This window comes from Vitis vinifera, chromosome 3 (genome assembly GCF_030704535.1).
Source record: "Vitis vinifera cultivar Pinot Noir 40024 chromosome 3, ASM3070453v1".
NCBI classification, from domain to species: domain Eukaryota; kingdom Viridiplantae; phylum Streptophyta; class Magnoliopsida; order Vitales; family Vitaceae; genus Vitis; species Vitis vinifera.
This window is the reverse complement of record NC_081807.1, coordinates 3,858,179-3,881,238: the sequence shown is the minus strand read 5'-3', so window position 1 is coordinate 3,881,238 and position 23,060 is coordinate 3,858,179. Positions and strand designations below refer to the sequence as shown.

The window sequence follows — 23,060 nt, the reverse complement described above, 5'->3', positions numbered from 1 at the left end:
GAAATGGTTCATTAGTAGAGAGATTCTCATAGATGTCCCTTCTTCCAATGGTACTATAATTTCTATTCCTATCCCTTCATTTCCTCTTTTGGTATATCTACATTCAAAGAAATTTGTACGCTTTGCCAACTAATTACTTGCCACACATGAATCAGGTCTTGGCACAATAATAAAATGGTGTCTATCAAGAAACAAAACTGATGATGTCGTCATAGATATAATTTAGCTTTATTGTTTTGCACCTAATTTTAATATAATTTCATTATATATTGACCTCATTCTCATATGCTTTTATGTGGTCTTATTTATTTATACTCTCGAATTAATTTTTATTATATATTTTTTATGATCGATATTATAAGTTTGATAAATATTGAATCGATATCTGTAATTTTTTTAATAAAATAATAAATAAATATTCATAAAATACATCAATGAACAAATTTGAAGAAATACTTGACGTTGATGAATAGCTTCAAATATAATTGTAGAAAATTTTGTTTTCATTAACCAAAATGCAATCTCTATAAATTAGCAATTGCCTATTCTCTAGGAGGACATCTATGAAAAAGGTTTGAGATATGTTTGAATTATATAAAATGCTGAACATTTTGATATTTTATAGATAAATTTGGTCTAACCTTTATTGATAATGTTTGACATCATGACTTAAGTTATGTTTGCTTCCCAAAAAAGTTTAAGAGAAAATGCCAGATAAAGAAAATAAAAAAGAAAAATTGAAGGAAAGAAAAAGTAAAGAAAGAAAAATTGATTAAAGTCATTAAATTATTTTTATATATTACTTCAAATTCATTTCCCTTATTTTAACTATTTGATATAAAAATTAAATGATTTAAAAAAAATTTAAGAATAATAATTTGTTTTTCATGTTTGGTTGTACTCTAGAAAATATCAAATAAAATAAAATATAATTGGAATTAATTATAAATTTAAGAATTTTTAAATTATTTAATTTTCATATTGAATAGTTAAAATAAGGAAAATGAGTTTCAAGAGGTATATAAAAATAATTTATTATCTTTAAATCTATTTTTTATTTTCCTTCTATTTTTCTTTTTTATTTTGTTTCATTTGTATTTTCCTTCAAATTCCATGGAACCAAACACAGGTTAAGGAAATGAAAAAAATATTAAAGAAAATAATTTTCTCATATTTGATTTCATCATAAAAAATACAAAATCAAATCAAATAATAATTAAAATCAATTAGAAATTTATATATTTTAAAATTGAAGTTTTTGAATCTTGAAATAGAAAAAGAAAATAATAAGTGAAATGAGTTTGAAATAGTATATGAAAAATTTATTGATTTTAAATCTCTCTCTCTCTCTCTCTATATATATATATTAATTTTCCTTCACTTTTTTATTTTCTTCTTATTTTTCTCTCTATTTTATTTTCCTTATATTTTCTATTAAAATTTTCAAAAACCATGAAAGTACAAAAAAAAAGAAAAAAAAGAAAAATGATTTTCATATTTGATTCGTCTTATGAAAAATATAAAATCAAATCAAATATGATTAAAATTAATTAAAAAATTTATATACTTTCAAATTATTTAATCTTTGTAAGAAAAAATTAAGACAAATTAAATAAGTTTTAAATACAATATAAAAATAATTTATTAACTTTAAATTTATTTTTATTTTCTCTCTTTATTTCTTTCTTTCTTTTTTTTTTCTTTACTAGTTTCTTTTTCTTATTTTTTTTTTCTTAAAATTTTCAAGAATCAAAGTGACCAAAAAGGAGAAAAAACAAGAAAACACGCATTCAATTTTTTTTTTATTTACTTAGAGAATATAAGTAAAAATAAATTGTATTATTAATAGATACACAGCATTGAAGAGGCATTATAGAAAAAGTTATTAAATTTAAACTATATTTTAATATTTTAAACATTTTACTTTTTTTTTTTTGAAAAAGGTTGCTGCTTTCTTTGCGTATGCCCGAGTAAACAATTTTTTTTAATATATATATATATATATATATATATATATATATATAGAGAGAGAGAGAGAGAGAGAGAGAGAGAAAATATTTGCTCTGGATTATTGTAAAAAATAAAAATAAAATGTAAAATAGAGATTTTTTAAAAATTAAAAATTAAAAATTTATTTCAGGACTGGTGCTCTTTTGAAAAGCAAGATAAAAACAGGGCACTTGACAGCCAGACGAACACAGGACCGGAGGGAGCCCCTGGGGAAGATATCCTATCAGACCTCAATTATTTTAACGGTCACCTCATCATCATCATCTTCTTCTTCCTCCTCTCTACACCCCAAACGGTTTATTCGAATCAAATCACTCACGAGGAGGTATGGATTGATTTAATTTCACAATCAATTGGTCAAAGTTCAAACCCTAGTTCCCGAATCCCCAGTTTTCTGAACTGACCACTCACTACGCATTTGAATTAATTTTAGATATGATTCTAGTGTTATGTTTTTTCGCTGTGAAAGCTGAGGAAAATTAAAGAAACTCGGAAAAAATGTTGAGTATCATATCTGATGCCGTGTTGGGTCATATTGTTGTTATTGACTGAAATTGAGTCGTGGGGTACAAGGTACATGAAAAGTTTTAAATTTATTGCTCGAATTTCTTTTATTTCTGCTTCATTTTTCTCAGCTATCAAAGGGGTTGATCTGTGAATGAAACAATTAGCAAATCTGTGATACTTTGCTGATAGGTGTGCTGGACTGCGTTTGATCTTTTGATTTATTCAATTCATGGTGTATTTGACCATACGCGTACCTCAAAATTTGGCATATTCAAGTGGGATTTTTTTTGGTTGATCTATATAAACTAAATTCAAGATTCCATTGGAGGAAATGGAAGGTTGCAATGAGACTACACATTGCTCTTGATAAAATGTTTTCCTGCATATGTTTGTCCATCTGAACCATTACCTTTTTCTTTCTTCAGGACTTTAGCATGTATAAGGATTCCTGTTTATTTTATGTTTTTTTTTTTTTTTGAAATTATTATTTGTGCTAATTCATGAAGTGTTGTTTGGGTATGGAATAACTATTGTTAATATCACTAAATTCAAAGGGAGATCTGCTGTTTCCCTTGAGGATGACATTAATTTTCCATCAATTCAAGTTTCCAAATTTGATTAGAAAAGATTTCTTTGATGTGTTTAGATTCAAGATTGAAATATGTTGACCTGTGATTTGATTTGAAATAGGTGATACAATTTAGAAACTTTAAGGTTTGATAGCCGCATACATTTGTATGCTTCAGTTTATTATTCTTGTTAAGTTTAAAACGGCTAACTCTGTTTGCAAATTTGTTTCCATATCAGAAAATGGCAATAACGCTATATATAAGAAATAAAAAACAAACTGGTGATATCTCTCATATAGACATGCATTTTACTAAGTAATGTCCTTTTTACTAAGTTATCAAGTGATTGATTGCCCAATCTAGCAGGACTCTTTAGTTATATTAAGTAATCAATTGATCCGATATAGGATTGATAGGTCTCTTGAAAAACATTAGACCCCTGCTATCCTGACTTCTTTCTCCTGAGCCCTTTGGTGTGTAATCAATTTCAGAAAAGTCTTTGGGCGTACTTTGCTGTATGGTCTTGCTTGATTGCCCTTAATTCTACAATTAATCCACACTGGAAGTCTTGAAGTAAACATAATTCAACACAAGTTACTTTCTTTAAGATGCCTTTAAACACATTATCTTCATGCAATAGGTGTGATCCCCTAATACACCTCCACATTTCTTCAGCACTAGACAATTAGTGATCTTTAGGCTCAAGGTATCAGGTGTCAGGAAAATGACACTGTAATAAAATTGTCAATGCGACATGATATATAGCGTATTACATTTTTACAGCTTCAAATACCCACTGATCCTTGTACTTATTGGCAGATTTTGGTGGCTGTGATGGACAACATTGTAGATGCTTTGAACAATGCATATCAGGAATTTGTTTCTGCTGCAGCCAGTGTGCTTGAAGCAAAGGAGAGTTCTGGTGCTCAGAAGACAGCAGCAACGGATGCTGCTTTAGAAAATTTTAAGCAGCGTTGGGAATTATTCAGGGTGGCCTGTGATCAAGCGGAGGAATTTGTGGAGTCGGTGAAGCAAAGAATAGGATCGGAATGCCTAGTGGATGAGGCAACTGGCTCTGTTGCTGGGAAGCCGGGGCAGGCTGTCACAGCTGGTCTTCCCCCTATTAGTGCAGTTCGGTTGGAGCAGATGAGTAAAGCTGTTCGTTGGCTTGTGATTGAACTACAGCATGGTTCTGGGACTGCTGGTGGTCCATCCCATTCCCATGTTTCTGCTCCTTTTGATGCAAGATTCTCTGAAGATGCAGCTCAATAGGTAGGTAACCAACAAGTTACCATTCTTTATTCTAGATTCTAATCGGTGATGCATGTGAACTCTTGTTGTACCACCAGAATTAATTAGTTCAAAAGTAATAACATGAAAGTGATCCACTTGTTGTCTTGTGTCCAAGAAACTGATATTATCTTATCCTTTGAGTGATAATGTCTTATGCTCTTCTAAAGAGTTTTTAAGTGTTAAAAAATTATACATTCTCTGCTCTTGTAAATCTTAATTTCGTATGGGACTTGCTTCTTTTTTGATATAATTTTAACTTCATCAAAGCGACTCACACATGCATAATTTCTTTGATATGCATAAAACTGAACTTATTTGTGCATTTCAAGTGCACTAGAATCACGTTGATAACTCAATATTATACATTTTTTGCTTGTAAGATAGGATTAACTTGCATCCTTACTGATTCTTTGCCAATCACCATTTTATTTGGGTGCCTGATAGGCTTTGCCACATGTCCAATTGATTGTAGTCAGTTAGAGCTATTCCTACTACTTAGATGTTCTAATTTCAAATGTGGATTCCCTAACTTGTCAATAGCCTGAGATCATTTGTACTTACTGATCTATTATTAAAGTGTGTTTTAGATTTTCCTGGTTTAACATTCTGGATGCTCATTTATGCATCGTAAATTTTCTATTATTCTTTTGAAATTTAGTTGTTCTTTAATGTCAATCTATTATAATTTCTTAGTTGCTCTATGCCTTACCGTGGTCCTTTTTATGTGAACAGGGGTTTTGTTATTAAATTCTGGTATTCATTCATTTCCATTTGGTGCGGGCTTGTTTTTCTTATGGGCCTTTCTTTTTTTTTCGTCGCTATTTTGTATTCAATTAGGTGAATCACTTGAAGCGTTAAACTATTGGAGAGAAATTGTAACTGCTGATTGTCAGGCAGAATATAGCTGGAAATCATATCCTTAATCATAATGGTATAGCAGGGAGTTGTGGTATTTGTTTTTCTTATTCCTTGGTTTCTCTTAAGTGCTGTCTTGGAGGGTGAGAGAGGTGCTTTTGGGGTGCCATGGAAGTTTTGTGGGGAAGGGAAGAATTTTTTTAATGAGGAAATGATAATGTATTAAGAGTTTCAATAAAAAATAAAAAAAGGCACATACTGAGTACGTGGGAAATATACATCTAAGAAACAACAAACAACCACAACCCCCATCTAATACTTAAAGAGACCCATGAGACCATATGTGTAGATTAGAAATAAAGAAGTCCTTTAAGAGATTGGTGTACAGTGCACCCCTTCAAAGATTCTTCAATTACATTCCTTCCAAATTGTCTAGAATAGGCAAAGATGAGCTATTCTCTAAGACTCTATTCTCTTCTTGGCCCCAAAACTCTCATTCCAACACATTAACAAGTCTTCTACCAAAATAGGAAGAACGCATGAAAATGCAGAAGAATTAGTAGACCATTTCCTCATCCATTTTGGGAAAGTTGTGGCACTTCCTGTTCTATTTCTTTGGTATTTCATGGGTTCTCCCTTATTCAGTGAAAGACTTGTTAATTTATTAGAATGGGAGTTTTATGGATGAGAGGAGAAGAGAAAAAAAGGCTTGGAGAACAACTCTTCTTTGCGCGGGAAGCAGCTTGGGGAGGTCCCTGATGGAAATAGTTTGCTATTGTTCAAGTTAACTTTTAGCTCTGTAGAAGCCCCAAACCAAAGCAACACCCAAGCCATGTAGATCAATTGATTTGAACAAGGTTCACGAAAAAAGTTATGGTGTCATTCGCAAATAGGAGGTGAGAAACCTCCACTCCTTCACCACTCCCCCCGCCTACCTTGAAACCCCAAATGAAGCCACACTCCCCTGCCCTTCTCAAGAGAATGCTAAGAAAATGGTACACACAGCAAATAATGACCAACTTCATTACTTTGCATATCTAACCTGTAGTCTCTCCCTCCGTCCTTTAAACTCCCTAAGGAAAGGACGTTTTTATTTGACCACAATTTAAGAGAATATGATCACTGTGTTAGGTTTTTATGCATGGGCTTCTGAGTTCTGAAATTTTTTATGGATCCAATATGCTTTGTTCAATAGGGTTTGTTTGAAATTCAAAGCTGTCAATTCCATTTCTGTATTTCACTTGTTTTAATGATATTTATTGTTTGATTGATCATAAAATTCCAGTGTAAAGTTTTTGCTTTTATCTTAAGCCTACCGATTCCAGCAATACCTTTCCTCCATGACTCATTAAAATTGTTTCGTTTGCTGTCTGTGAAAACTATTAAGATGATGTGAGTAGAAAAATTTTTAAGTTTTACTCCCAGATTTTGGTAACCGTAAATAAACCAATTCATATGTCATTTCATTTAAAACTAAAGTTGATAATACTTGCATTCCTTCGGCTACAGATTTTTTGGTGCACCAAACTTAATAAAACTATTGTGTTGTCTTCTATAAGACTACAAAAGCTTTGGACCAATCTGCACTTTGGTCAAGAGCACTCCCAGTATTTGCACTCATCCAAACTCCATCTTCTCCTGAATAACTCTATTGCTTGGAAGGTCCCACAACACAACTTGATGAAGCATTCACCTTATATTGTAGGAAGCTGTGAGAATGAAGCCTTTAGGGAAGTATGTTAGGAATAAGATGGTAAGATACTAGTCCTCTGATTAGGGCGTTGCATTTAGTCTAGGAGTATGGCTTGAGTGGATGGTCTTTGTCTGTGGGTGATTCTACCGTAATTTTATGGGCCAAATATTAGTCCACGAATTCCTTGTTGAAGAGTCTTCACATAAGCATGTGTATTACCTATAAGCACTAATAAGCTATCCTATAAAATTTTGTTTTCTGTTGAAAAATAACTAATAGGGTTTATAGCATTCTAAAAGGGAAGACAAATAAGCATAAAAAGTTATAGGTTGAGTTTTGAGAACATTCCCAACTAAAAGGAAAAGAGCTTTGAGAACTTTGAAATTTATGTTGGTTGTCACACATTCACAAATGAATAGCAGAGAAGTTCAAAGTATGCATTCTGCAATAATGTGACTCAGAACTTAACTTTCTAATCATAAAAATTACAAAACCCTAATTTACTCAATGTTTTGATCATCAATTCTTCTGTATAAAAGTTCTACCATGTTAAGCTTCATGGTTTCTTAGGTGCCGCATCTCTGCTTGAATAAATCATTTTTCACTGAACATGAGCTGTGTGTGTTTTTTTGTGTAAGTTTCTCTTTTACTTCTAATAATCTCAATCAAGTATTGAATTTGATGTATTGGAGCCAATGCTATGGAAAATAAAGGTTTCATGTGCCTCTTTTCAATACCATGCAGGGGTTGTGCATGGCTGGCTTCCAAAGCAAGCAGCAGAAAACACACAGACTTTTAATATCTTAGGTGAATGATGCCCAACATGAAGGATGTGTTCCTAATACAAATTTGAATCTTTTTACTCGCTCTCGTCTAGGAGCTGATGCTTTGAGAGCTGCAAAAGGTGGCCAATGCAAATATAAAAGAGACAGAAGCTGACTTGTATAACATGGGGGCTGTTTGGTACCGCATTATTTTCTGGTACTTGTTTTACTTCTGCAATCTTGTTGCCACCATCTTGCCCATCCAATCGTGTATGTGGGTAAGCTTAAATAACCACAAGATTATTAAAGCTTGTTCTGAATCTTCCTAGATATTGTCTCAAATTTGAAAAAAAATTTAAATATGAAGACTCACACCTCTTTGATCATTCGACATGAAGGAAGGTCACAGAGTATTGCCTTCATGAAGGATTGGGATAAACTTTCTAATGGAACGAGTTGGATTATTATAACTGCAGCTGAGTGGTGATGAATCCCTTAGGAAATTTAGGAAGTGAGTTCAAATCTACGATCATTTTGTATGCTAACTCTGTGCATTTTATGGTCTAGGCATCCAATATCTCCTACCGTGTTTCAGCTGGGTTTCATGTAAAATGAACAAGGATTAATACCTATGAAGAAAAAATCATAAACCCAAAATAAACAAAAAAATTTAAGTGATTTTTTTATTATTCAAAAAATGTTTAAAAAAATATCAAATATTTAATTTTAACAAGAAAGCGTTTTTGAGCCTTAAGAAACATTTTTAACATTTTTCTAAAAACATTTTCGATTTGGTTGTAGGAAAATTTGAGGGAAAATGTAAAAATAAAATAAAATAAAAGTGAAGAAAAAATAAAAATAGATTTAAAGTCTAATAAATTATTTTTATTTGTTATTTTAAATTTATTTTATTTATTTTAACTCATTAATATAAATATTAAATAATGTGAAAATGTATAAATTTTTAATTATTTTTTAAATTTTTTATAATTCAATTAAATATACAAATATTATTTTTTGCTTGGTACTTTTGGAGAACCAAATGTAATGTAACTGTTTTCTTCAAAATTAATTAAGATACAGATTGAAAAAAACCTTTTTCTTCTCCCTTTCGTTCTTTTGTCCTTTGCCCAAATTCAAAGTTTGGTATGTGAACAGAAATGCAGATGAAAGAGGGAAGGGTAAAGTCATGGACATTAAATTGATTAGTACTTCTAGATTTGAAATTTTAGTGTACGTTGGAATGGGAAAGTCATAGTATTTGAAATTTTAGAGTATATAGAGTAGGCTTGCTTAGCTTGTTCCAAAAAAGAACTGGGAAAAGGTTGGTGTTTACACAAAATAATAACTAAGTTTGAAAAATCTAAATTTAATGCATTTATAAAAAAATAATTAAGATTTTACATACTTTGTTATGTGATTATTGTCAATTGTGCGTATAAATCTTGGTGTTTACACAAAATAATAACTAAGTTTGAAAAATCTAAATTTAATGCATTTATAAAAAAATAATTAAGATTTTACATACTTTGTTATGTGATTACTGTCAATTGTGCGTATAAATCTATCATAATTTTTGTCAATTAAGAAAGAGAAAAATAAAAATTGTCTCTTCAAATAAATTTATAAGCTAAAATCTTTCTTAAAAAGTATGTCATGAGTGTAAATGGTATCAGAGTCATGTTTTGTTTGAGAACCGAGTGATGTTACGAGGTTGCTCTTGCTTCTTGATAAAAATCTATGGAATTTTAAATAATTATTTACAAAATAAATATTTTTATTGTTTTAAATTTTAAATTAATTTATTAGATAATATTTAAAATTAATTTAAATAATTTTTAATTTAATAATTAATTTAAATAATTTTTAATTTAATAATTAATTGACAATAATTATCTAAAAAATGAGCTTTATGTGAAATAAAGTCGTTAATTTCAGTTTGAAAGAAACTGGCCTCTGTGTGACATTTAGATAAACACTACCATATCTTAACATTTATTATTATAATAATAAAAAAATAATAATAATAATAAATAAAGTCAATTCACTCAAAATTAAAGCTAAAATCTCTGTGCGAGCGAATCACTCTCTGGGAGGAAGTGGTTTTAAGCAGAAAAGAAGAGGGGACCAATTGGGGTCTAAGATGAATTTGCTGAAAATGATTTAAACTTCTATGAGTAGAGTGAGACTGATGACAAGAAGCTGGATTGGTTGGTGGCCATAGGCCCATAGCACGAAGGACGAAAAACAAAGAGGGTGATCGCTTCTTCCTTATTTCACTCACCTAACCGTCCAAAGTTTTCTGCTTCCTTTCCAGATTTCTCTTTTTTCTTTTTCTGGGTATTTTTTTCTATATTCAAAATTTTTTTCCCATGTTTCTGGGTTTTGTTGGTTATGTGCATATTTGAACAATGCCCACATTAGATTGTTGATTTTTTTTTTCTGTTTTCTTTTTGGCTTTAAGATTCTGTTTGGATAAAGAAGGTTTTGCCTTGATTTTTCGGGCGGAATTTCGGAACCCAGTTGATATTTTCAATGTGAGAGGCTGATTTGCTAATTTTCTCTGTGGTTTAGATTCGTTAATTCTCTTTTTTATGTTTAATTGTTATATGAATAACTGCAATTTTATATTTTTCTCTGGGTGTTTGTTTGATTGTTGAGTAATTTTTTGTAATTGATTTCAATTCGTTTGATAATTTATTTTCTTTGTTTCTTTTATAGATCAATGGATTTTGGAGATGAAGTTCAGAAGGTATATTGTTGGATATCTCATGTACGTACTTAAGCTTCTTTTCCACTGCCGTTGACTTGTTGGGTATCTTTTGTTTTGGATTTATATTAGTGGTGTCACTCATTATTATGAAGTTCTAAAACCTTCATCCTTACCTTTTTTTTTCAATTGCTAAAAAGTGATGTATATACGGTGTGTATAGTTGCTATTTGAATAGTTTTCCATTTGTAATATCCTTGGTTTTGACTAGGTTTGTTGTTTGATTTGAGGAGGCCTGTGTTGACATGATAGTATTCAATTTTGTTTTGTTTCAAAAAATTAAAAAAAAACCATTAAATTTTATTTCCTATAGCATTTGAGAATAAATGCCATCCTTTAGAATGGTGCGCTAACCAAATGATATCGAAGCTGTGGAGAAAATATATGGTCACTGCTGAAGGAGATAATGGAAGGTGTAGGTGATGTTATTTTTTAAAATCCAAAAAATGTTCATATGTGCATTGTGAAGTAAGATATGTTTACGAGAAAATGGGCTTAAATATGATAAAGTATAAATTGATCTTATATTCGTGGGACAGTGAAAAGCCCCATGAATTGAAGTTTTTGATTGCAATAAGTTTGAGAGACAAACTTGACAAGTAAGAAAAGATGTACTTTGTGAGAGTGGCTTCTTTTTAGTTTAGGGGTGGGGGAAGGTAGCGGAGGTTAAGAGCCGTTGAGGCTATGCATCAGATTTCGGAATATCTTTAACTCAAAGATCATGTGAATAAATTTCAAGGGATTTTCTTAACAGTTGTATTCCTCACTCATAATCTGTTGAAAGGGAGATTTGTTTTTATTTTTCTAGCTGACCCCAGAGGTGTTTCAGCATGAGATCCTGTGTATGAGATGTTAAAGTCTGAGGTGTAAGATGTATTATTCCTCACTTTCCAATCAACCCAAATGGGTTAACATGAAAGACAAAAAGTATGATAGCTTTTGCTGCAAGGAGGGTACCATTTTAGAATCTTAATGAAGTAATTTTCATTTCCTTTATTTTTTCACATAATTAATATGTTGTTCATCGTGAATCAACTGAATTCAATCATTTATTTGGTGTTAGGAATCTGATAAGTTGAATTTTTGTGCTTTTTAAGAGCTTATAATTGATGAATCGTTATGTCATTTATGTCCAAAAAGGGGCAAGTCTAGGCAAGCCATCTCAATAGATGAACATGGCTTATTGACATTCATGTTGCTAGCTTTCTTAAAAACTTAAATTAGATATTCATTTGGCTTTAAGGCTTGTGCAGATTGGGAGTCTTGGACTTAAGGTACTCTGGCATTTTCTTCATTTTATTGTCAGCGTGTGGTTCCTGGCACGGCAAGCAGCTTATGTGCTAGAAAGCTGTTTTATCTCTAGTGGATTACTGAAGAGGTACGAAGCCCTTAATTTAGGCAACCTTCGCTACCTGGCCATTGTGATAGAAAGTGAAGAAGCTCATCAGATCCCCAAAGTTATTGAGCTTTTGAATTGGCTGGCAACAATTGGTGTGAAGCATGTCTGCCTTTATGATAATGAAGGTACAGATGCCTGGCAAAGCCCAGTAATTTGCTTCTCTGGCTATTGTTTTTAACCTTTTTTCTTTTCATTCTAGGAGTGCTGAAGAAATCAAAGGAAGCTATATTGGAGAAACTGACTGATGCTACATTGTTTGAGGTACCATCCTCTAGCATTACTTTTATTTCCTGAATTCTCCACCATTACAGGCAATATTTACTCACATTTGATGAGGCTGTTTATGGGCATGTTGCCATGATCAATCTATCAGTGAGGGTTTAGTTCAAACCATTCTTGGTTTGTAGCTGCAAACCGACCTCTCTTTTGATTTGAAGCTATATTTAGAGGTTACTATCTCTAGTTGGGCTACTTGTTTGGACTTTGACTTGACAAGACTTCAACCAATGAATTTAAGGCGAAGCCTGGATTTGTCTTTCATTTTTGTTGCTTTCAGCTGCTATTTGATATTCTTATTCTACATGAATTTTCTTATTTTCAGACAAAATTGAAATCTAACCCTCATTTTGTTTTTTTATGCTGTTACCATAATTAATTCTTATGTCATTGTAATTCCTGTGGTAATGAAGTTGATTGGCTCCCATTTTATGCAGGGAGTCGATGAAAATAATTTACTACTTGACCAAGAACATATAACCTTGGAATTTGCTTCAATTTCTGATGGAAAGGGAGCAGTGACCAAAGCTGCTAATATACTTTTCATGAAGTATTTGAAATCAGCCGATTCTGGTGGCAGTTCAGCGGAGTCAATCTTTACGGAACCTCATATGGCAGAGGCACTAAAAGCTGTTGGTCTGTTTTAGTTCTCAAATTTGCTTCTTAGTTTATATATCTGCTTTCCTTTCTTGTTTTTTTTTCCCCCAATTTAACCTTTTATGTTTTTATTGATCTATAAGGTTGCAGAGGGCCAGACCCTGATCTCCTATTAATTTATGGACCGGCAAGATGCCACCTAGGGTTTCCTGCATGGAGAATAAGATACACTGAGATTATGTGAGTGTCCTTTCTCAATCCTGCAATCAAATTAATTTTTTAGTTAATTGAAATAATTCTTGTCCTTCCTCACCAGTCATTTAAATAGGAGAGACAAGATGAATTTTATTTTATTTTTTCTGGAAGCTTCCTTCCATCAAATAAATGCTTTGGTCCCTCTCTCAATAACTTAAAATGTTATGGCAAGGATATTTTACAGGCCTTTCAATAGTTGCTAGGGAGATGGCCATGGCCCTTGTGTTGTTGTTCAGGTTGGTTGTCAATGTGTTAGATAGAGCTTTCTGTTTCCATCTCCAATGCCTCTTAATTGGATTGGAGAGTCTTTCAAAACCTACCCTTTCATTCCCATGTTTGGTTTGTGGGTCTATTCAAAATCCAGAAGTTTTGGTGCTGCCTGAAAACTGTTTGATATGGGCATTGTTTGTTTCCATGGAAGTGATTTCCCAGTAGTATATCATGTTTCAGTTAGCTACCTCATTAAACAAACAGGCTAATGAAAAGATTTTCTCAAAAACCAGGGCAGTAGTTGTTACCACCATTTTAGTTGCCCATGATACAACGGGCATGACTGTTTGGTTTGCAACTAATTTCACTCTATTGCCTGGAAATTTCCAGAAAAATGCTGTCTTGAGGAAAAAAATTCAGTGAGGGAAATACTAAACTTCATTGCTGTAATGAAGCCAGGAGCTGAACCTGGAGTTTTTACTTCTTACAGTGTTTTCCTAGAGAATATTCGTAACTTTTCTTCCATTTACATGTAGTCATTGTACTGGTATAATGGGACCAGTTCAATTACTTTATAATTCTTTTGATTTGTCTGAACCCTCTAATGAGAGGCAAAAAGAACTTTGTGTTTGCAAAAGTAGTAACCAATGTGTCCCATGTTCTCTTGTTCATCGGCCTAAATGGGTTCAAAGGAGCCAATAGGTCTCAATAAAGCAACCAAAATGGACTCCCTGTGAAATATGTATATGTTGTGTACATATATATATTTTGGTGGATGTTCTAATATTTTGTTGGCCTCATGCATGAAAACTCAGACTTGATTGAGTGGTTTAGCAGTCTCATCAACTTCATAAGATGCCACAGCTTGATTGAAACTTATTAATAGTGGAGCTCAAATCTGTCTTTGGTAGACTGAAGAATTATTTCCTGTTTTGTAAGAGATTTTTGAGGACTTGAGAAGAACAAACATGGCAATTATATATGCATATGAACCAAACTTAGGTCTAGCAAGCCTTGTCCCAACTAAATAACACAAAGGTATATTGCAAAAGACTACTAAGCAATTGAAGGTGGCAGCTCCTCATTTTATTTATGTTCTACAATTTCTGTAAGTCATTGTTTTTCTAGCCTTGATTTATACTTCTGTAAAAGTTTGGATTTTGAATTTCATCCTAGAATTCTATGAGCATGGTATTTTAGCAGCAATGGAACTTCTCTCTTCTCTTTCTTGTTTATTCCTTGGATTGAGTTATGACCCTACTTTTGTGTTACAGACATATGGGGCCATTGAAGTCCATGAAATATGGCTCTTTATTAAAAGCTATCTACAAGTTCTCAATGGTGCACCAAAACTATGGTAAGTAGGTTTAGATTTAGAAATTCCTTTTTGATCTGAAATACCCTTTTTAATCCTTGAAAATTGAACCATTGCTGGTTAAAAATGAATCGTATTTACCTCTCATTACAGAAAACTTTGCATTCATTTGGAATGGACAATTAAAAATTGAACCATTCTATTGTATTTTACATGGCATTTGAAATAATTTCAGTTCATTTTTGTGAAAGATAAACGAGCCTGTACTTTGCGACTTCATCTTACATGACTGAATTATCTGATTGATGAATTATTTTTTGTTCTAGTACTATTGATGTGGTGATGATTCATTCTAGCAATCCTATTAGTTTGTTCAAAAGTGCAAAATAAAAACACCCATGCATGCACAAAACATTGGAGCCTGTTTGGAATTGTTTTCCAGAGTTGAAAATATATTTGGCAATTTTTTTGACAAAAAACTGTTTTTTGAAAATTTGTTTTCACTTGTTTTCTAAGAATTATTTTAAAAAATTATCGTACAAATATAAAAAATGATTGAAAATAAAACACTATAGATAAAATTTATTTTTTAAAAAATACTTTGAGAATGCATAAAATAGATTGAAAACATTCCAATTTCCGAACAGATTTTTATTCTAGAGAATATCAATTAACTATTTTTGAATACTGTTGTCAAAAATTGTTTTTTGAGAACTGTTTTTAAAAAAGGTCCCTAAAAAAGCCCTTGATTCTTTTTCCATAAGATGGCCTTAGACCTTCTTAGTTTCTTGTCTCCTATGGAACTGCTATGAATTCAAGGCCAACTTTCCTTACAATCCTTTTGAGTTGTTCTGCATTTTCCTTCTTGTATCAGGTACATAACTTAGTATAATTGGAGGACATCATCTATGTTAGAGTTTGGGGTAGTGCTTGGATGACAGGGAAATGCTCAAGTTCCCAACAATGGCTGCAGACTATATAAATTTTGAGGACAATGCTGGAGTATTCAGCATCTGCCCATGAAGTTTTATAATATTATTTGTATTGCATCAATGTAGACAAGTCCATTAAGCTTCCAATCTGAATGTTGGGAAGTATCAAATGCTGAAATCCCCAATATTTGCCTGGATAAACCTTTGTGCAAATTGCTGAATTTAAATCCATCTTTGGACATCAAAGATATTTCTGTTTATTATTTCAATTATGTAGGTGAATTTCACTTAGATTATCAAAATAGGGTTCTCTTGAGTTTTACAAGGTTTGCAAGTATTATTCATTTGGATAAACTTCCTATTTTTTATTTTTAAAATAAAAATAAAATATGATTTACTCTTGTATGAAAAGTATGAATTTACTACTTAAAATTTATAGTAAATTTTTTTTTAATATCTTAGTTTTTTAGGATATAAATGAAATTTAGGGATTAATTTCCACTCAACAGTAAAATCAATAAATTAGTCTGACAAAAAGTGAGTTAAAATAAAACAATCTTGTATTTCTATAATCAGAACCTCAACTAATTAGCATTAAAATCTATAGGCACCATGATATGGCACCATTCGCAACATCACACATGAAGGTACAATTGATCATCCTCAAAACAGCAATCTGCAGCACCAAGTTCCAAATTTGCATTGAATAATCTTCCATGGATGGCTGGAATTTTAGTACTCGGTTTCTAGGATACCGTCGATGAAGCCAAACTCCATGGCCTGAAAAACAAGGCGGCAATGGCAGGTTGATGGTTAGTAGTGTTGTGACAGGGTTGATTTACAGTATGCAAATATGAACTGACAGCAAAGTTAGCCCCAGAGAGACCCAGACACATGCTAATTTACCAGATGTCATATAACCAAAAAAGAAAAAGGAATTTCAAATCTGTATGTAAGAATCTACATCGGATGTGATTTCAAGTTTATTTGCATAGGGTAGCTGCTCATGATGTTTTCAAAAGCAACCCAGTTACAAACTTACAGTTAGGAGTCGATTTGTAGAACAAAGAGCTGACAACAGGAGGTTATTACCAAGAAATTGGCATTGATATCACAGACAAAAATAAATAGATAAAAGTGCAATGTACCTCAGAAGCAGATAAGAAACGATCCCTCTCAGTGTATTGTTGCACTTGCTCGAGAGGTTGGCCAGTAAAAGCAGCATACATCTTGTCAATTTTCTGCAGCAAATTATCAGGAAAGAAGTAAGATAAAAAAGGAAGCTTAGATGATGAGTCATCATACAGCCAGATACAAGGAGAGAGAAGAGGGTTACTGCAGAAACTGGAAAATTCAGGTAGCAGATCATGGAAGTTGAACCAAATCTCAGAGAAGCGCTCTCACTTTACCTCAGAAACTCCAAAATATCATATGAAAGATTTGGGCTACTATTAGGTGTCCAATTAAAGTAAACTATGGAAATGGAATCGAATAACTTCCACTATTTTGGTGCTTGACAAACTAGAATATTGATATTCATGGATTACAATTCTATCTTCCTTCAAAATGATGGAAAATGACTTCACTTTTTTTTATTTGTACTTTTGTCGTGCCATTTTCGAGAAAGTAGACTAGAGGTACCGAGTTTATCAATTTATTTCATGTAATGGAAATTCTTACATATAATATGACTTCCCAATACAAAAATTGCAATGCTATGCAGCTTCTTTCAACAGTTTGGGTGTTTCTTTACCTGATTTTCCTTTCCATACTGATGGCGCCTTCATCTATGTTTTTTTTCAATGGAAAATGAAATATTGGAAAAATGAGTACTGTTGTGAAACAGGTGCAAATATCATTGGACAAAGTTAGCATGCTAAGCTATTAAAGTCTATGCATAAGGAAAACTTTTCCACAAATCATCTCAAAATTTAATAACATAAGCTCCTTTTTTTTTTTTTCTTTTTCAACTTTGGATGATTTCTTGCACCTAAATTTCAGCTTGTAAACAGCCACACAATGTTGAAAGAATGGAAATTGGACTCAGACATCGTCTTAGCTTTCCAGTTGGAGTCAATCAACTTAACAAGAATTTCTAAACATGTTTGAAAAGTTTGAATTCAATTTGGGTTGCATTGTAATTATCAAGAAATATTCAAGAGCATGAAACTGAGTAGGAAATGAGACTCACATGGCGAGATTGAACTGCTTCATTCACTTGGCGCCTTACATCCTCCACGTGGCCCTACAAGCGAGGCATGGCACAATCAAATCTATAATATTCATAATTTAAGCACTAGAAATTTGCAACAATCAATTTACCAAAACACGTTGGATTGAACAAGGAAAGATGGTTAACAGATGCACATGCATTTTTACGCTTCGGAAGGGGAAAAAAAGCCCTAATTAAATTATATTATATTTTAGAAAGATGGGCATCCAATTTTATTTTATTGAAGCTTAGATACATGGTAAGGCATATATATAGCTGTGTCATTATTTGATCATCCACGGTTAAAAAGGTTTAATTTGATCCATTGCATGACAGACTCTACAAACTACAATGAGCATGTGTGAGCCAGATGTAGGAAACACAGCAGCACATCTCTCTGGTAGGCAAAATTAAGCACATAAATAAGGGATGGTATGCTCACCAAATAAACTATTAAATCTGCTTCTAATGCAATGGGCGTTTTGGCTCTAAATATGTTCTGATGGAGTGGACACGTAGTTACAGGGTTGAATAATGACAAAAGGCACCATATTTTATTGATTCCCTTAAAGAAAATATCAAGAACTAGACATCTCTAGTCTTGTCGATTCCAATAATGGAATACCAGGAACAATAGATAAAATAGAATTCTCAAAAGAAATTCCAGAAAATAGTTTATTGATAAGAAATAAAGATGTCCCTCAAGTCTAATCAAGACAATGTATTTAGAAGCCTAAATAATCCTAGAAATAAGAGGAAAAGAATTGTAATGATAACTGACTTAATTACCTATAGATAATACAAATATAAATAAGAGACCTAAAGAAAAGAGGAGAGCTAAATAATTGAAAAACTAAAAATTAAAAAATAATCCAAAAGAAATCATCTTCATGTACTATGGCTCTGTCAGCTTCGTAGGCTGACTCAAGCCATTTTCTGCAGAGTACATCTAATCATGCTTGGAGACTTTGTGCCCAGTCAAAGGGACATTCTTCAGTAGTGCAACTAATTAGATTAATTCTGAGCCTCAGAGGGATGTGCCAACTGAATTAGAAGAAAAAATAAAAGTTATTGCTCAGCTCAACAGTTTTGTACAAGGAAATCCACTTAAGAGATAATAAATAGCTGTTTCCATCCCAACAAGAACAAGCAAGTGCAAGAGCAGTAGTGAAAGTGCAGTACTGTCAAACATAAGGTTCAGAACAGTATCGGAGCACGTGGAATTATGTGTTGCATGAGCAATAGAGAGAACAGCTATTTGTTGCATGTGGTGACTTTGTGTTAAGGTGATACAGTGGGTAGTTTTCCATTTCCATGTACAGCAGTGAAGGCATAAATCAGTAAAAACACCATGGGCACCTTGTATTCAGTGCAAGACTGCCAGTTTATAAATAATACACAAATGAATTTGAGTAGGACCATGATAGCCTGTTAGAGCCATAAACCATATGAAAGAGGTAATTCATACCCCACATCCACCCTGCGGTTGGTGTACCATAATACGTGCATTTGGCATTGCATAACGCATTCCCTTTTCCCCACCAGCAAGAAGAAGTGCTCCTTGACTTGCAGCTACGCCAAAACATACTGTTCCAACCTTAGGCTTTATCTGAACAATTTAAGGAGTCAGTAAATGAGTGCAGGATTAGATGGACATAAGCTTAGAGACAGAAAAGGTATGGATTCAGAGTACCATGCACACAATTTGGGGATGTAATTACACATCAAGAAGTACCATGCAGACAATTTGAGGATAAAATTACACTTCAAGAAGCTAATAATAACTAACAATGCCTGTTTTAACTATAAACAGTATCTTAGAAAAAAAAAACTCGTCTACCAGGTTTACATAGAATGGAAAGAACAGCAATGTAATCCAACAAGGGCCTGCATGTACTTTGGAACCCATCTAGAAGGTCCCATCAAACTATTTTCTACTTACATCTCTACTTTGCTATGTACAAGCACATGCAGCAAATTAAAAATATGAAACACACATGCACACACAAATCCAACTAAGGGTACTTTAAGCCTCTAGCTGGAGGATACTAGAGCATCTCCTGAAAAGTCTTACTTAAACTGTTCACTGCAAAAGAAATGTTAACCCAAGGCCTTGGTGGTGATGAAACATAACAGAGCACACAAGAGAAAAGAAGTGAGAGTTTGTCTAATTTAAGTACTGTGTAAATGTTACTAATGCCTTGTAAGCATGAACAAAATAACAAAAACAGAATATAGAAAGGCAAACAAACAAACTTTACTATCTTACCCAAGCCATGCAATCATAGATGGCCAATACAGAATAGGTGCTTCCACCAGGGCAGTTGAGATACATCTGATTGTAAAAAAATTCGTTTCAATATTCTATACCCAATATTTGAATCCAAGAATGAAGAAACAATAGCAAGTTCAAACTATAATCACACCAGAATATCTGCATCCTCATCAATAGCTGCGAGAGTCACAAGCTGTGAGATAACTCGCTGAGCCACCATTGAATTGATTGGCTGCCCGATGAAAATAATTCGACTCCTGAATAGAACAGTTGATAGGTCCAAAGGTCCTCCAGGAGTCATCACAGATGGCGCTACGGGTGGGTTCCCCTTTTTGGCTTCTATTGCACCATAACTGTATGCAAAATGAAAAGCTGTGAAACTAGAAATATACTGAAAAGTGAAATTCAGAAAAATGAAATTCAAGAAAAGAATTGTGAAATAAATTCCACATCTGTAATAAAAAACTATTTGGAAAAGTGGATCCATGTAGCAAAATATGAATACAATTAAAGTATACATCATTGATTTTAGCAAATTTAATGGAAAAAATAGCAAAAATACAATAATTTCCCTCAATTTAGTTCTGCCCCATCATTTAATAGATGAGTCACAAGGCCTAAAATCATTATCCATTTCCCCTAACTCCACACATCATGTGTCATGTGAGTGCAACTGTGGCTCTTCCTTAAGCCCAATTAGTTATAAAATAGTTAACCTTCAAATGGCACATTGCAGGAGCTGCTTATTTAACTTGAGATTCATCAAAGTGAAGGATGAACTCCATATACAGTTATACTGTCCACAAGGTATATAAGCAATTCTAGTGCATACATACACTTCAAATGCTTATATTTATTCAGCACCCTTTACTTTCTTACTTTTTGGTCCTTGACTAGGACTTTTCCTCTTGTTTCTTCTTCAACCATGAAAATTCTCATTCTCGTGCTTTTTCCGTACAAAACCAATTATCTTATAAAAATGTACAAAACTAACAGGGCAACAACTGAAGATTTGTAAAATGTAACCCTCTTCAACTTTAATAGGCTATAAAGAAAACAATTTAAAACCTCCTGTAACCAAGTGTATTGATTATAATATTCCAAAAGTTTCTAAACAACTAAGGATTATTCCAACTCTTCGGTGAATATAGCTTAAGTTTGCCATAATAAGTAGTACTGCAGATTGTGATATCCACAACGATAAATATTAAAAAAATGATAAAAATAATAGTCATGGCAATAATGATAAGTGACACTGCCATTAGAAAGAATGCAGTGTCATGCGTAAATATATATTTTCTGAGTGAAACCATCAACATGAAAGTAGCATACTCACAACACCAAACGGATAACTAACACCACCACCATAAAACATGTTTTTAATAATTTCAATTTGTTGAAAAGTCTTAAAACAATGCATGAAGCAACAATTTATGCAGCGGGATAAAGGCAGTATACCTCGGATTACCAGCATGGCGACCCCGTTCATCAACCTTTAGACTTAACCCAGAAGTTTTGCTAGATAATCCTGGAAACAGCACCATATTTAACCTGAATAATTACTATCTCCATATACACTCTCAATTGAAAGGAAAAAAAAAAGAAGAAGAAGAAGTCATATTTGAGTACTAATTAACATCTTCAAAAATAAATTTCGAAATTCAATCAATATGTGGTTAGCATGATCAGTATCATCATTTATTTCTGCTTCTGTCATAGTCCTCAAGAAAGCAGGGCAGCAATGCATACTACAAATTGGGGATAATGAGCTGAAAAGAACTGTTATTGAATCAAGTGAACATTGATTCGAACCCCAAATGAATCTTAATCTAGGTTTACATTCTCACAATGCTCAACAGCCTCGTTCTCAACAGAACCAATTAACAATATATCAAAAGAATAAATTGAAATCCATAAACAAACAAAAACAAAGTAGAAAATACCAATACTTGAAGATTTGGACAAAGCAGAAACAATTGGTTTTGTTGAGTATCTGCACAGAAAAAATTAAATTCCAAAAATTACTAAACAAAAATTAAAAAATTAAAAATTAACGGAACAAACAAAATTTAATTCAACCTGGGAGAAAAAAATGAAATGGACGAGGAAGTGTTGCGAGAAACAATAGAGGAACTCAAGGTCGTTGATATAGCTGAAGCTACCATTTCGTCTCTCTGCTACAGAGTGATGGACACAGAGAGAGGGAGCGAGAGAGGGAGAGAGAGCAGGGATATACGATGCTGCCAAACTGAGATTGGGTAAATACCCAATTGCAAGTAAAAATAATAATAATAATAATTTTAATATACCCTAATACTAACTAAATAAATAAAATTAAAATTAAAGAAATATCCAATTATAAAAATTAGGGCAACTTATAAAATAATTATTTTAAAAATATTAAATATGAATTATATTGTGAAATAAGAAGTTAAAATCCAAATATTTTGTAAAACCCTAAACTCATTAATTACTAATTTAATATAAATCATAATTCTCAACTCAAATTTGTGTATTCTTAATAATTAAATTAAAATAATAAATTCATTAATTTTAAATAATTTAAAAATAAAAAATGTTAAACTTTGTTGCTTTATCCTATTGTATTTTTTATCTTTTAAATAAAATAATAAATGGTATAACTAAAAATTAATAAATTAGTAATAATGTATGCAACCAAACTCAATTTTAATTAAAAAAAATGATAAATTGAAAAAGTAAATGAAAAAAAAAAGAATATTATGGTAAAAAAAAATGTTACTTTCCATGCCATACCAAAAAGTGATAGTAAAAATGATTTATATTAAATATTAAGTTTTACCAAAAATCAATACTTAATAATAACTTAAATTAAGTCATATTAAATAGACTAATTAATTTATCGATTTATTAACTTAATTTAAATCATTAAATTTATTAAATATATTTAGAGGGTGTTTGTTTTTTGGCTTTCTGTTAAAAACAATTTGTTTTTCGAATTTAAGATGTTTGTTATTTTTTACTTTTTCATTATTTATTATAAATTTTCTACTAAATATAAAAAATCAAAATATTTAGCTTTTCCTAAATAAAAAAAAATAACACATTAATTTTTCTTTACTTTTTAGAGCCCGTTTGACAGTGATTTT

General features: G+C 32.1%; 3 protein-coding genes across 17 annotated transcripts; 2 read left to right on the top strand and 1 right to left on the bottom strand.

Annotated features, from left to right (window-relative positions):
• Window positions 1-2,133: 2,133 nt before the first annotated feature.
• On the top strand, window positions 2,134-8,077 carry LOC100852787 (mediator of RNA polymerase II transcription subunit 32). Its single transcript, XM_003631585.4, has 3 exons — window positions 2,134-2,335; window positions 3,906-4,358; window positions 7,672-8,077. The coding sequence occupies exon 2, from the start codon at window positions 3,921-3,923 to the stop codon at window positions 4,356-4,358; it is 438 nt and encodes a 145-aa protein (XP_003631633.1). The 5' UTR covers window positions 2,134-2,335; window positions 3,906-3,920; the 3' UTR covers window positions 7,672-8,077.
• Window positions 8,078-9,755: 1,678 nt separating this feature from the next.
• Window positions 9,756-15,714, top strand: LOC100852815 (uncharacterized). 14 transcript variants are annotated; one of them, XM_059735855.1, is made up of 9 exons: window positions 9,756-9,947; window positions 10,156-10,228; window positions 10,413-10,443; window positions 11,715-11,985; window positions 12,060-12,121; window positions 12,574-12,772; window positions 12,877-12,973; window positions 14,473-14,555; window positions 15,388-15,714. In XM_059735855.1, the coding sequence occupies exons 3-9, from the start codon at window positions 10,417-10,419 to the stop codon at window positions 15,393-15,395; spliced, it is 747 nt and encodes a 248-aa protein (XP_059591838.1). In that variant the 5' UTR covers window positions 9,756-9,947; window positions 10,156-10,228; window positions 10,413-10,416; the 3' UTR covers window positions 15,396-15,714. The 14 variants fall into 14 exon arrangements, with proteins under 14 accessions (XP_059591838.1, XP_019074626.1, XP_003631635.1 ...); XM_019219081.2 differs by having other exon boundaries at window positions 10,413-10,464; window positions 11,768-11,985; XM_003631587.4 differs by having other exon boundaries at window positions 10,413-10,464.
• A 273-nt stretch (window positions 15,715-15,987) lies between these two features.
• LOC100852857 (ATP-dependent Clp protease proteolytic subunit 6, chloroplastic) lies at window positions 15,988-22,206 on the bottom strand. 2 transcript variants are annotated; one of them, XM_003631588.4, is made up of 9 exons: window positions 22,012-22,206; window positions 21,876-21,925; window positions 21,391-21,460; window positions 20,084-20,285; window positions 19,927-19,992; window positions 19,126-19,266; window positions 17,637-17,690; window positions 16,594-16,686; window positions 15,988-16,225 (listed from the first exon to the last, which is right to left on the bottom strand). In XM_003631588.4, exons 1-9 carry the CDS (start codon window positions 22,095-22,097, stop codon window positions 16,178-16,180), a joined length of 810 nt encoding a protein of 269 aa, XP_003631636.1. In that variant the 5' UTR covers window positions 22,098-22,206; the 3' UTR covers window positions 15,988-16,177. The 2 variants fall into 2 exon arrangements, with proteins under 2 accessions (XP_003631636.1, XP_010647862.1); XM_010649560.3 differs by having other exon boundaries at window positions 21,882-21,925.
• Between the last annotated feature and the right edge of the window lie 854 nt (window positions 22,207-23,060).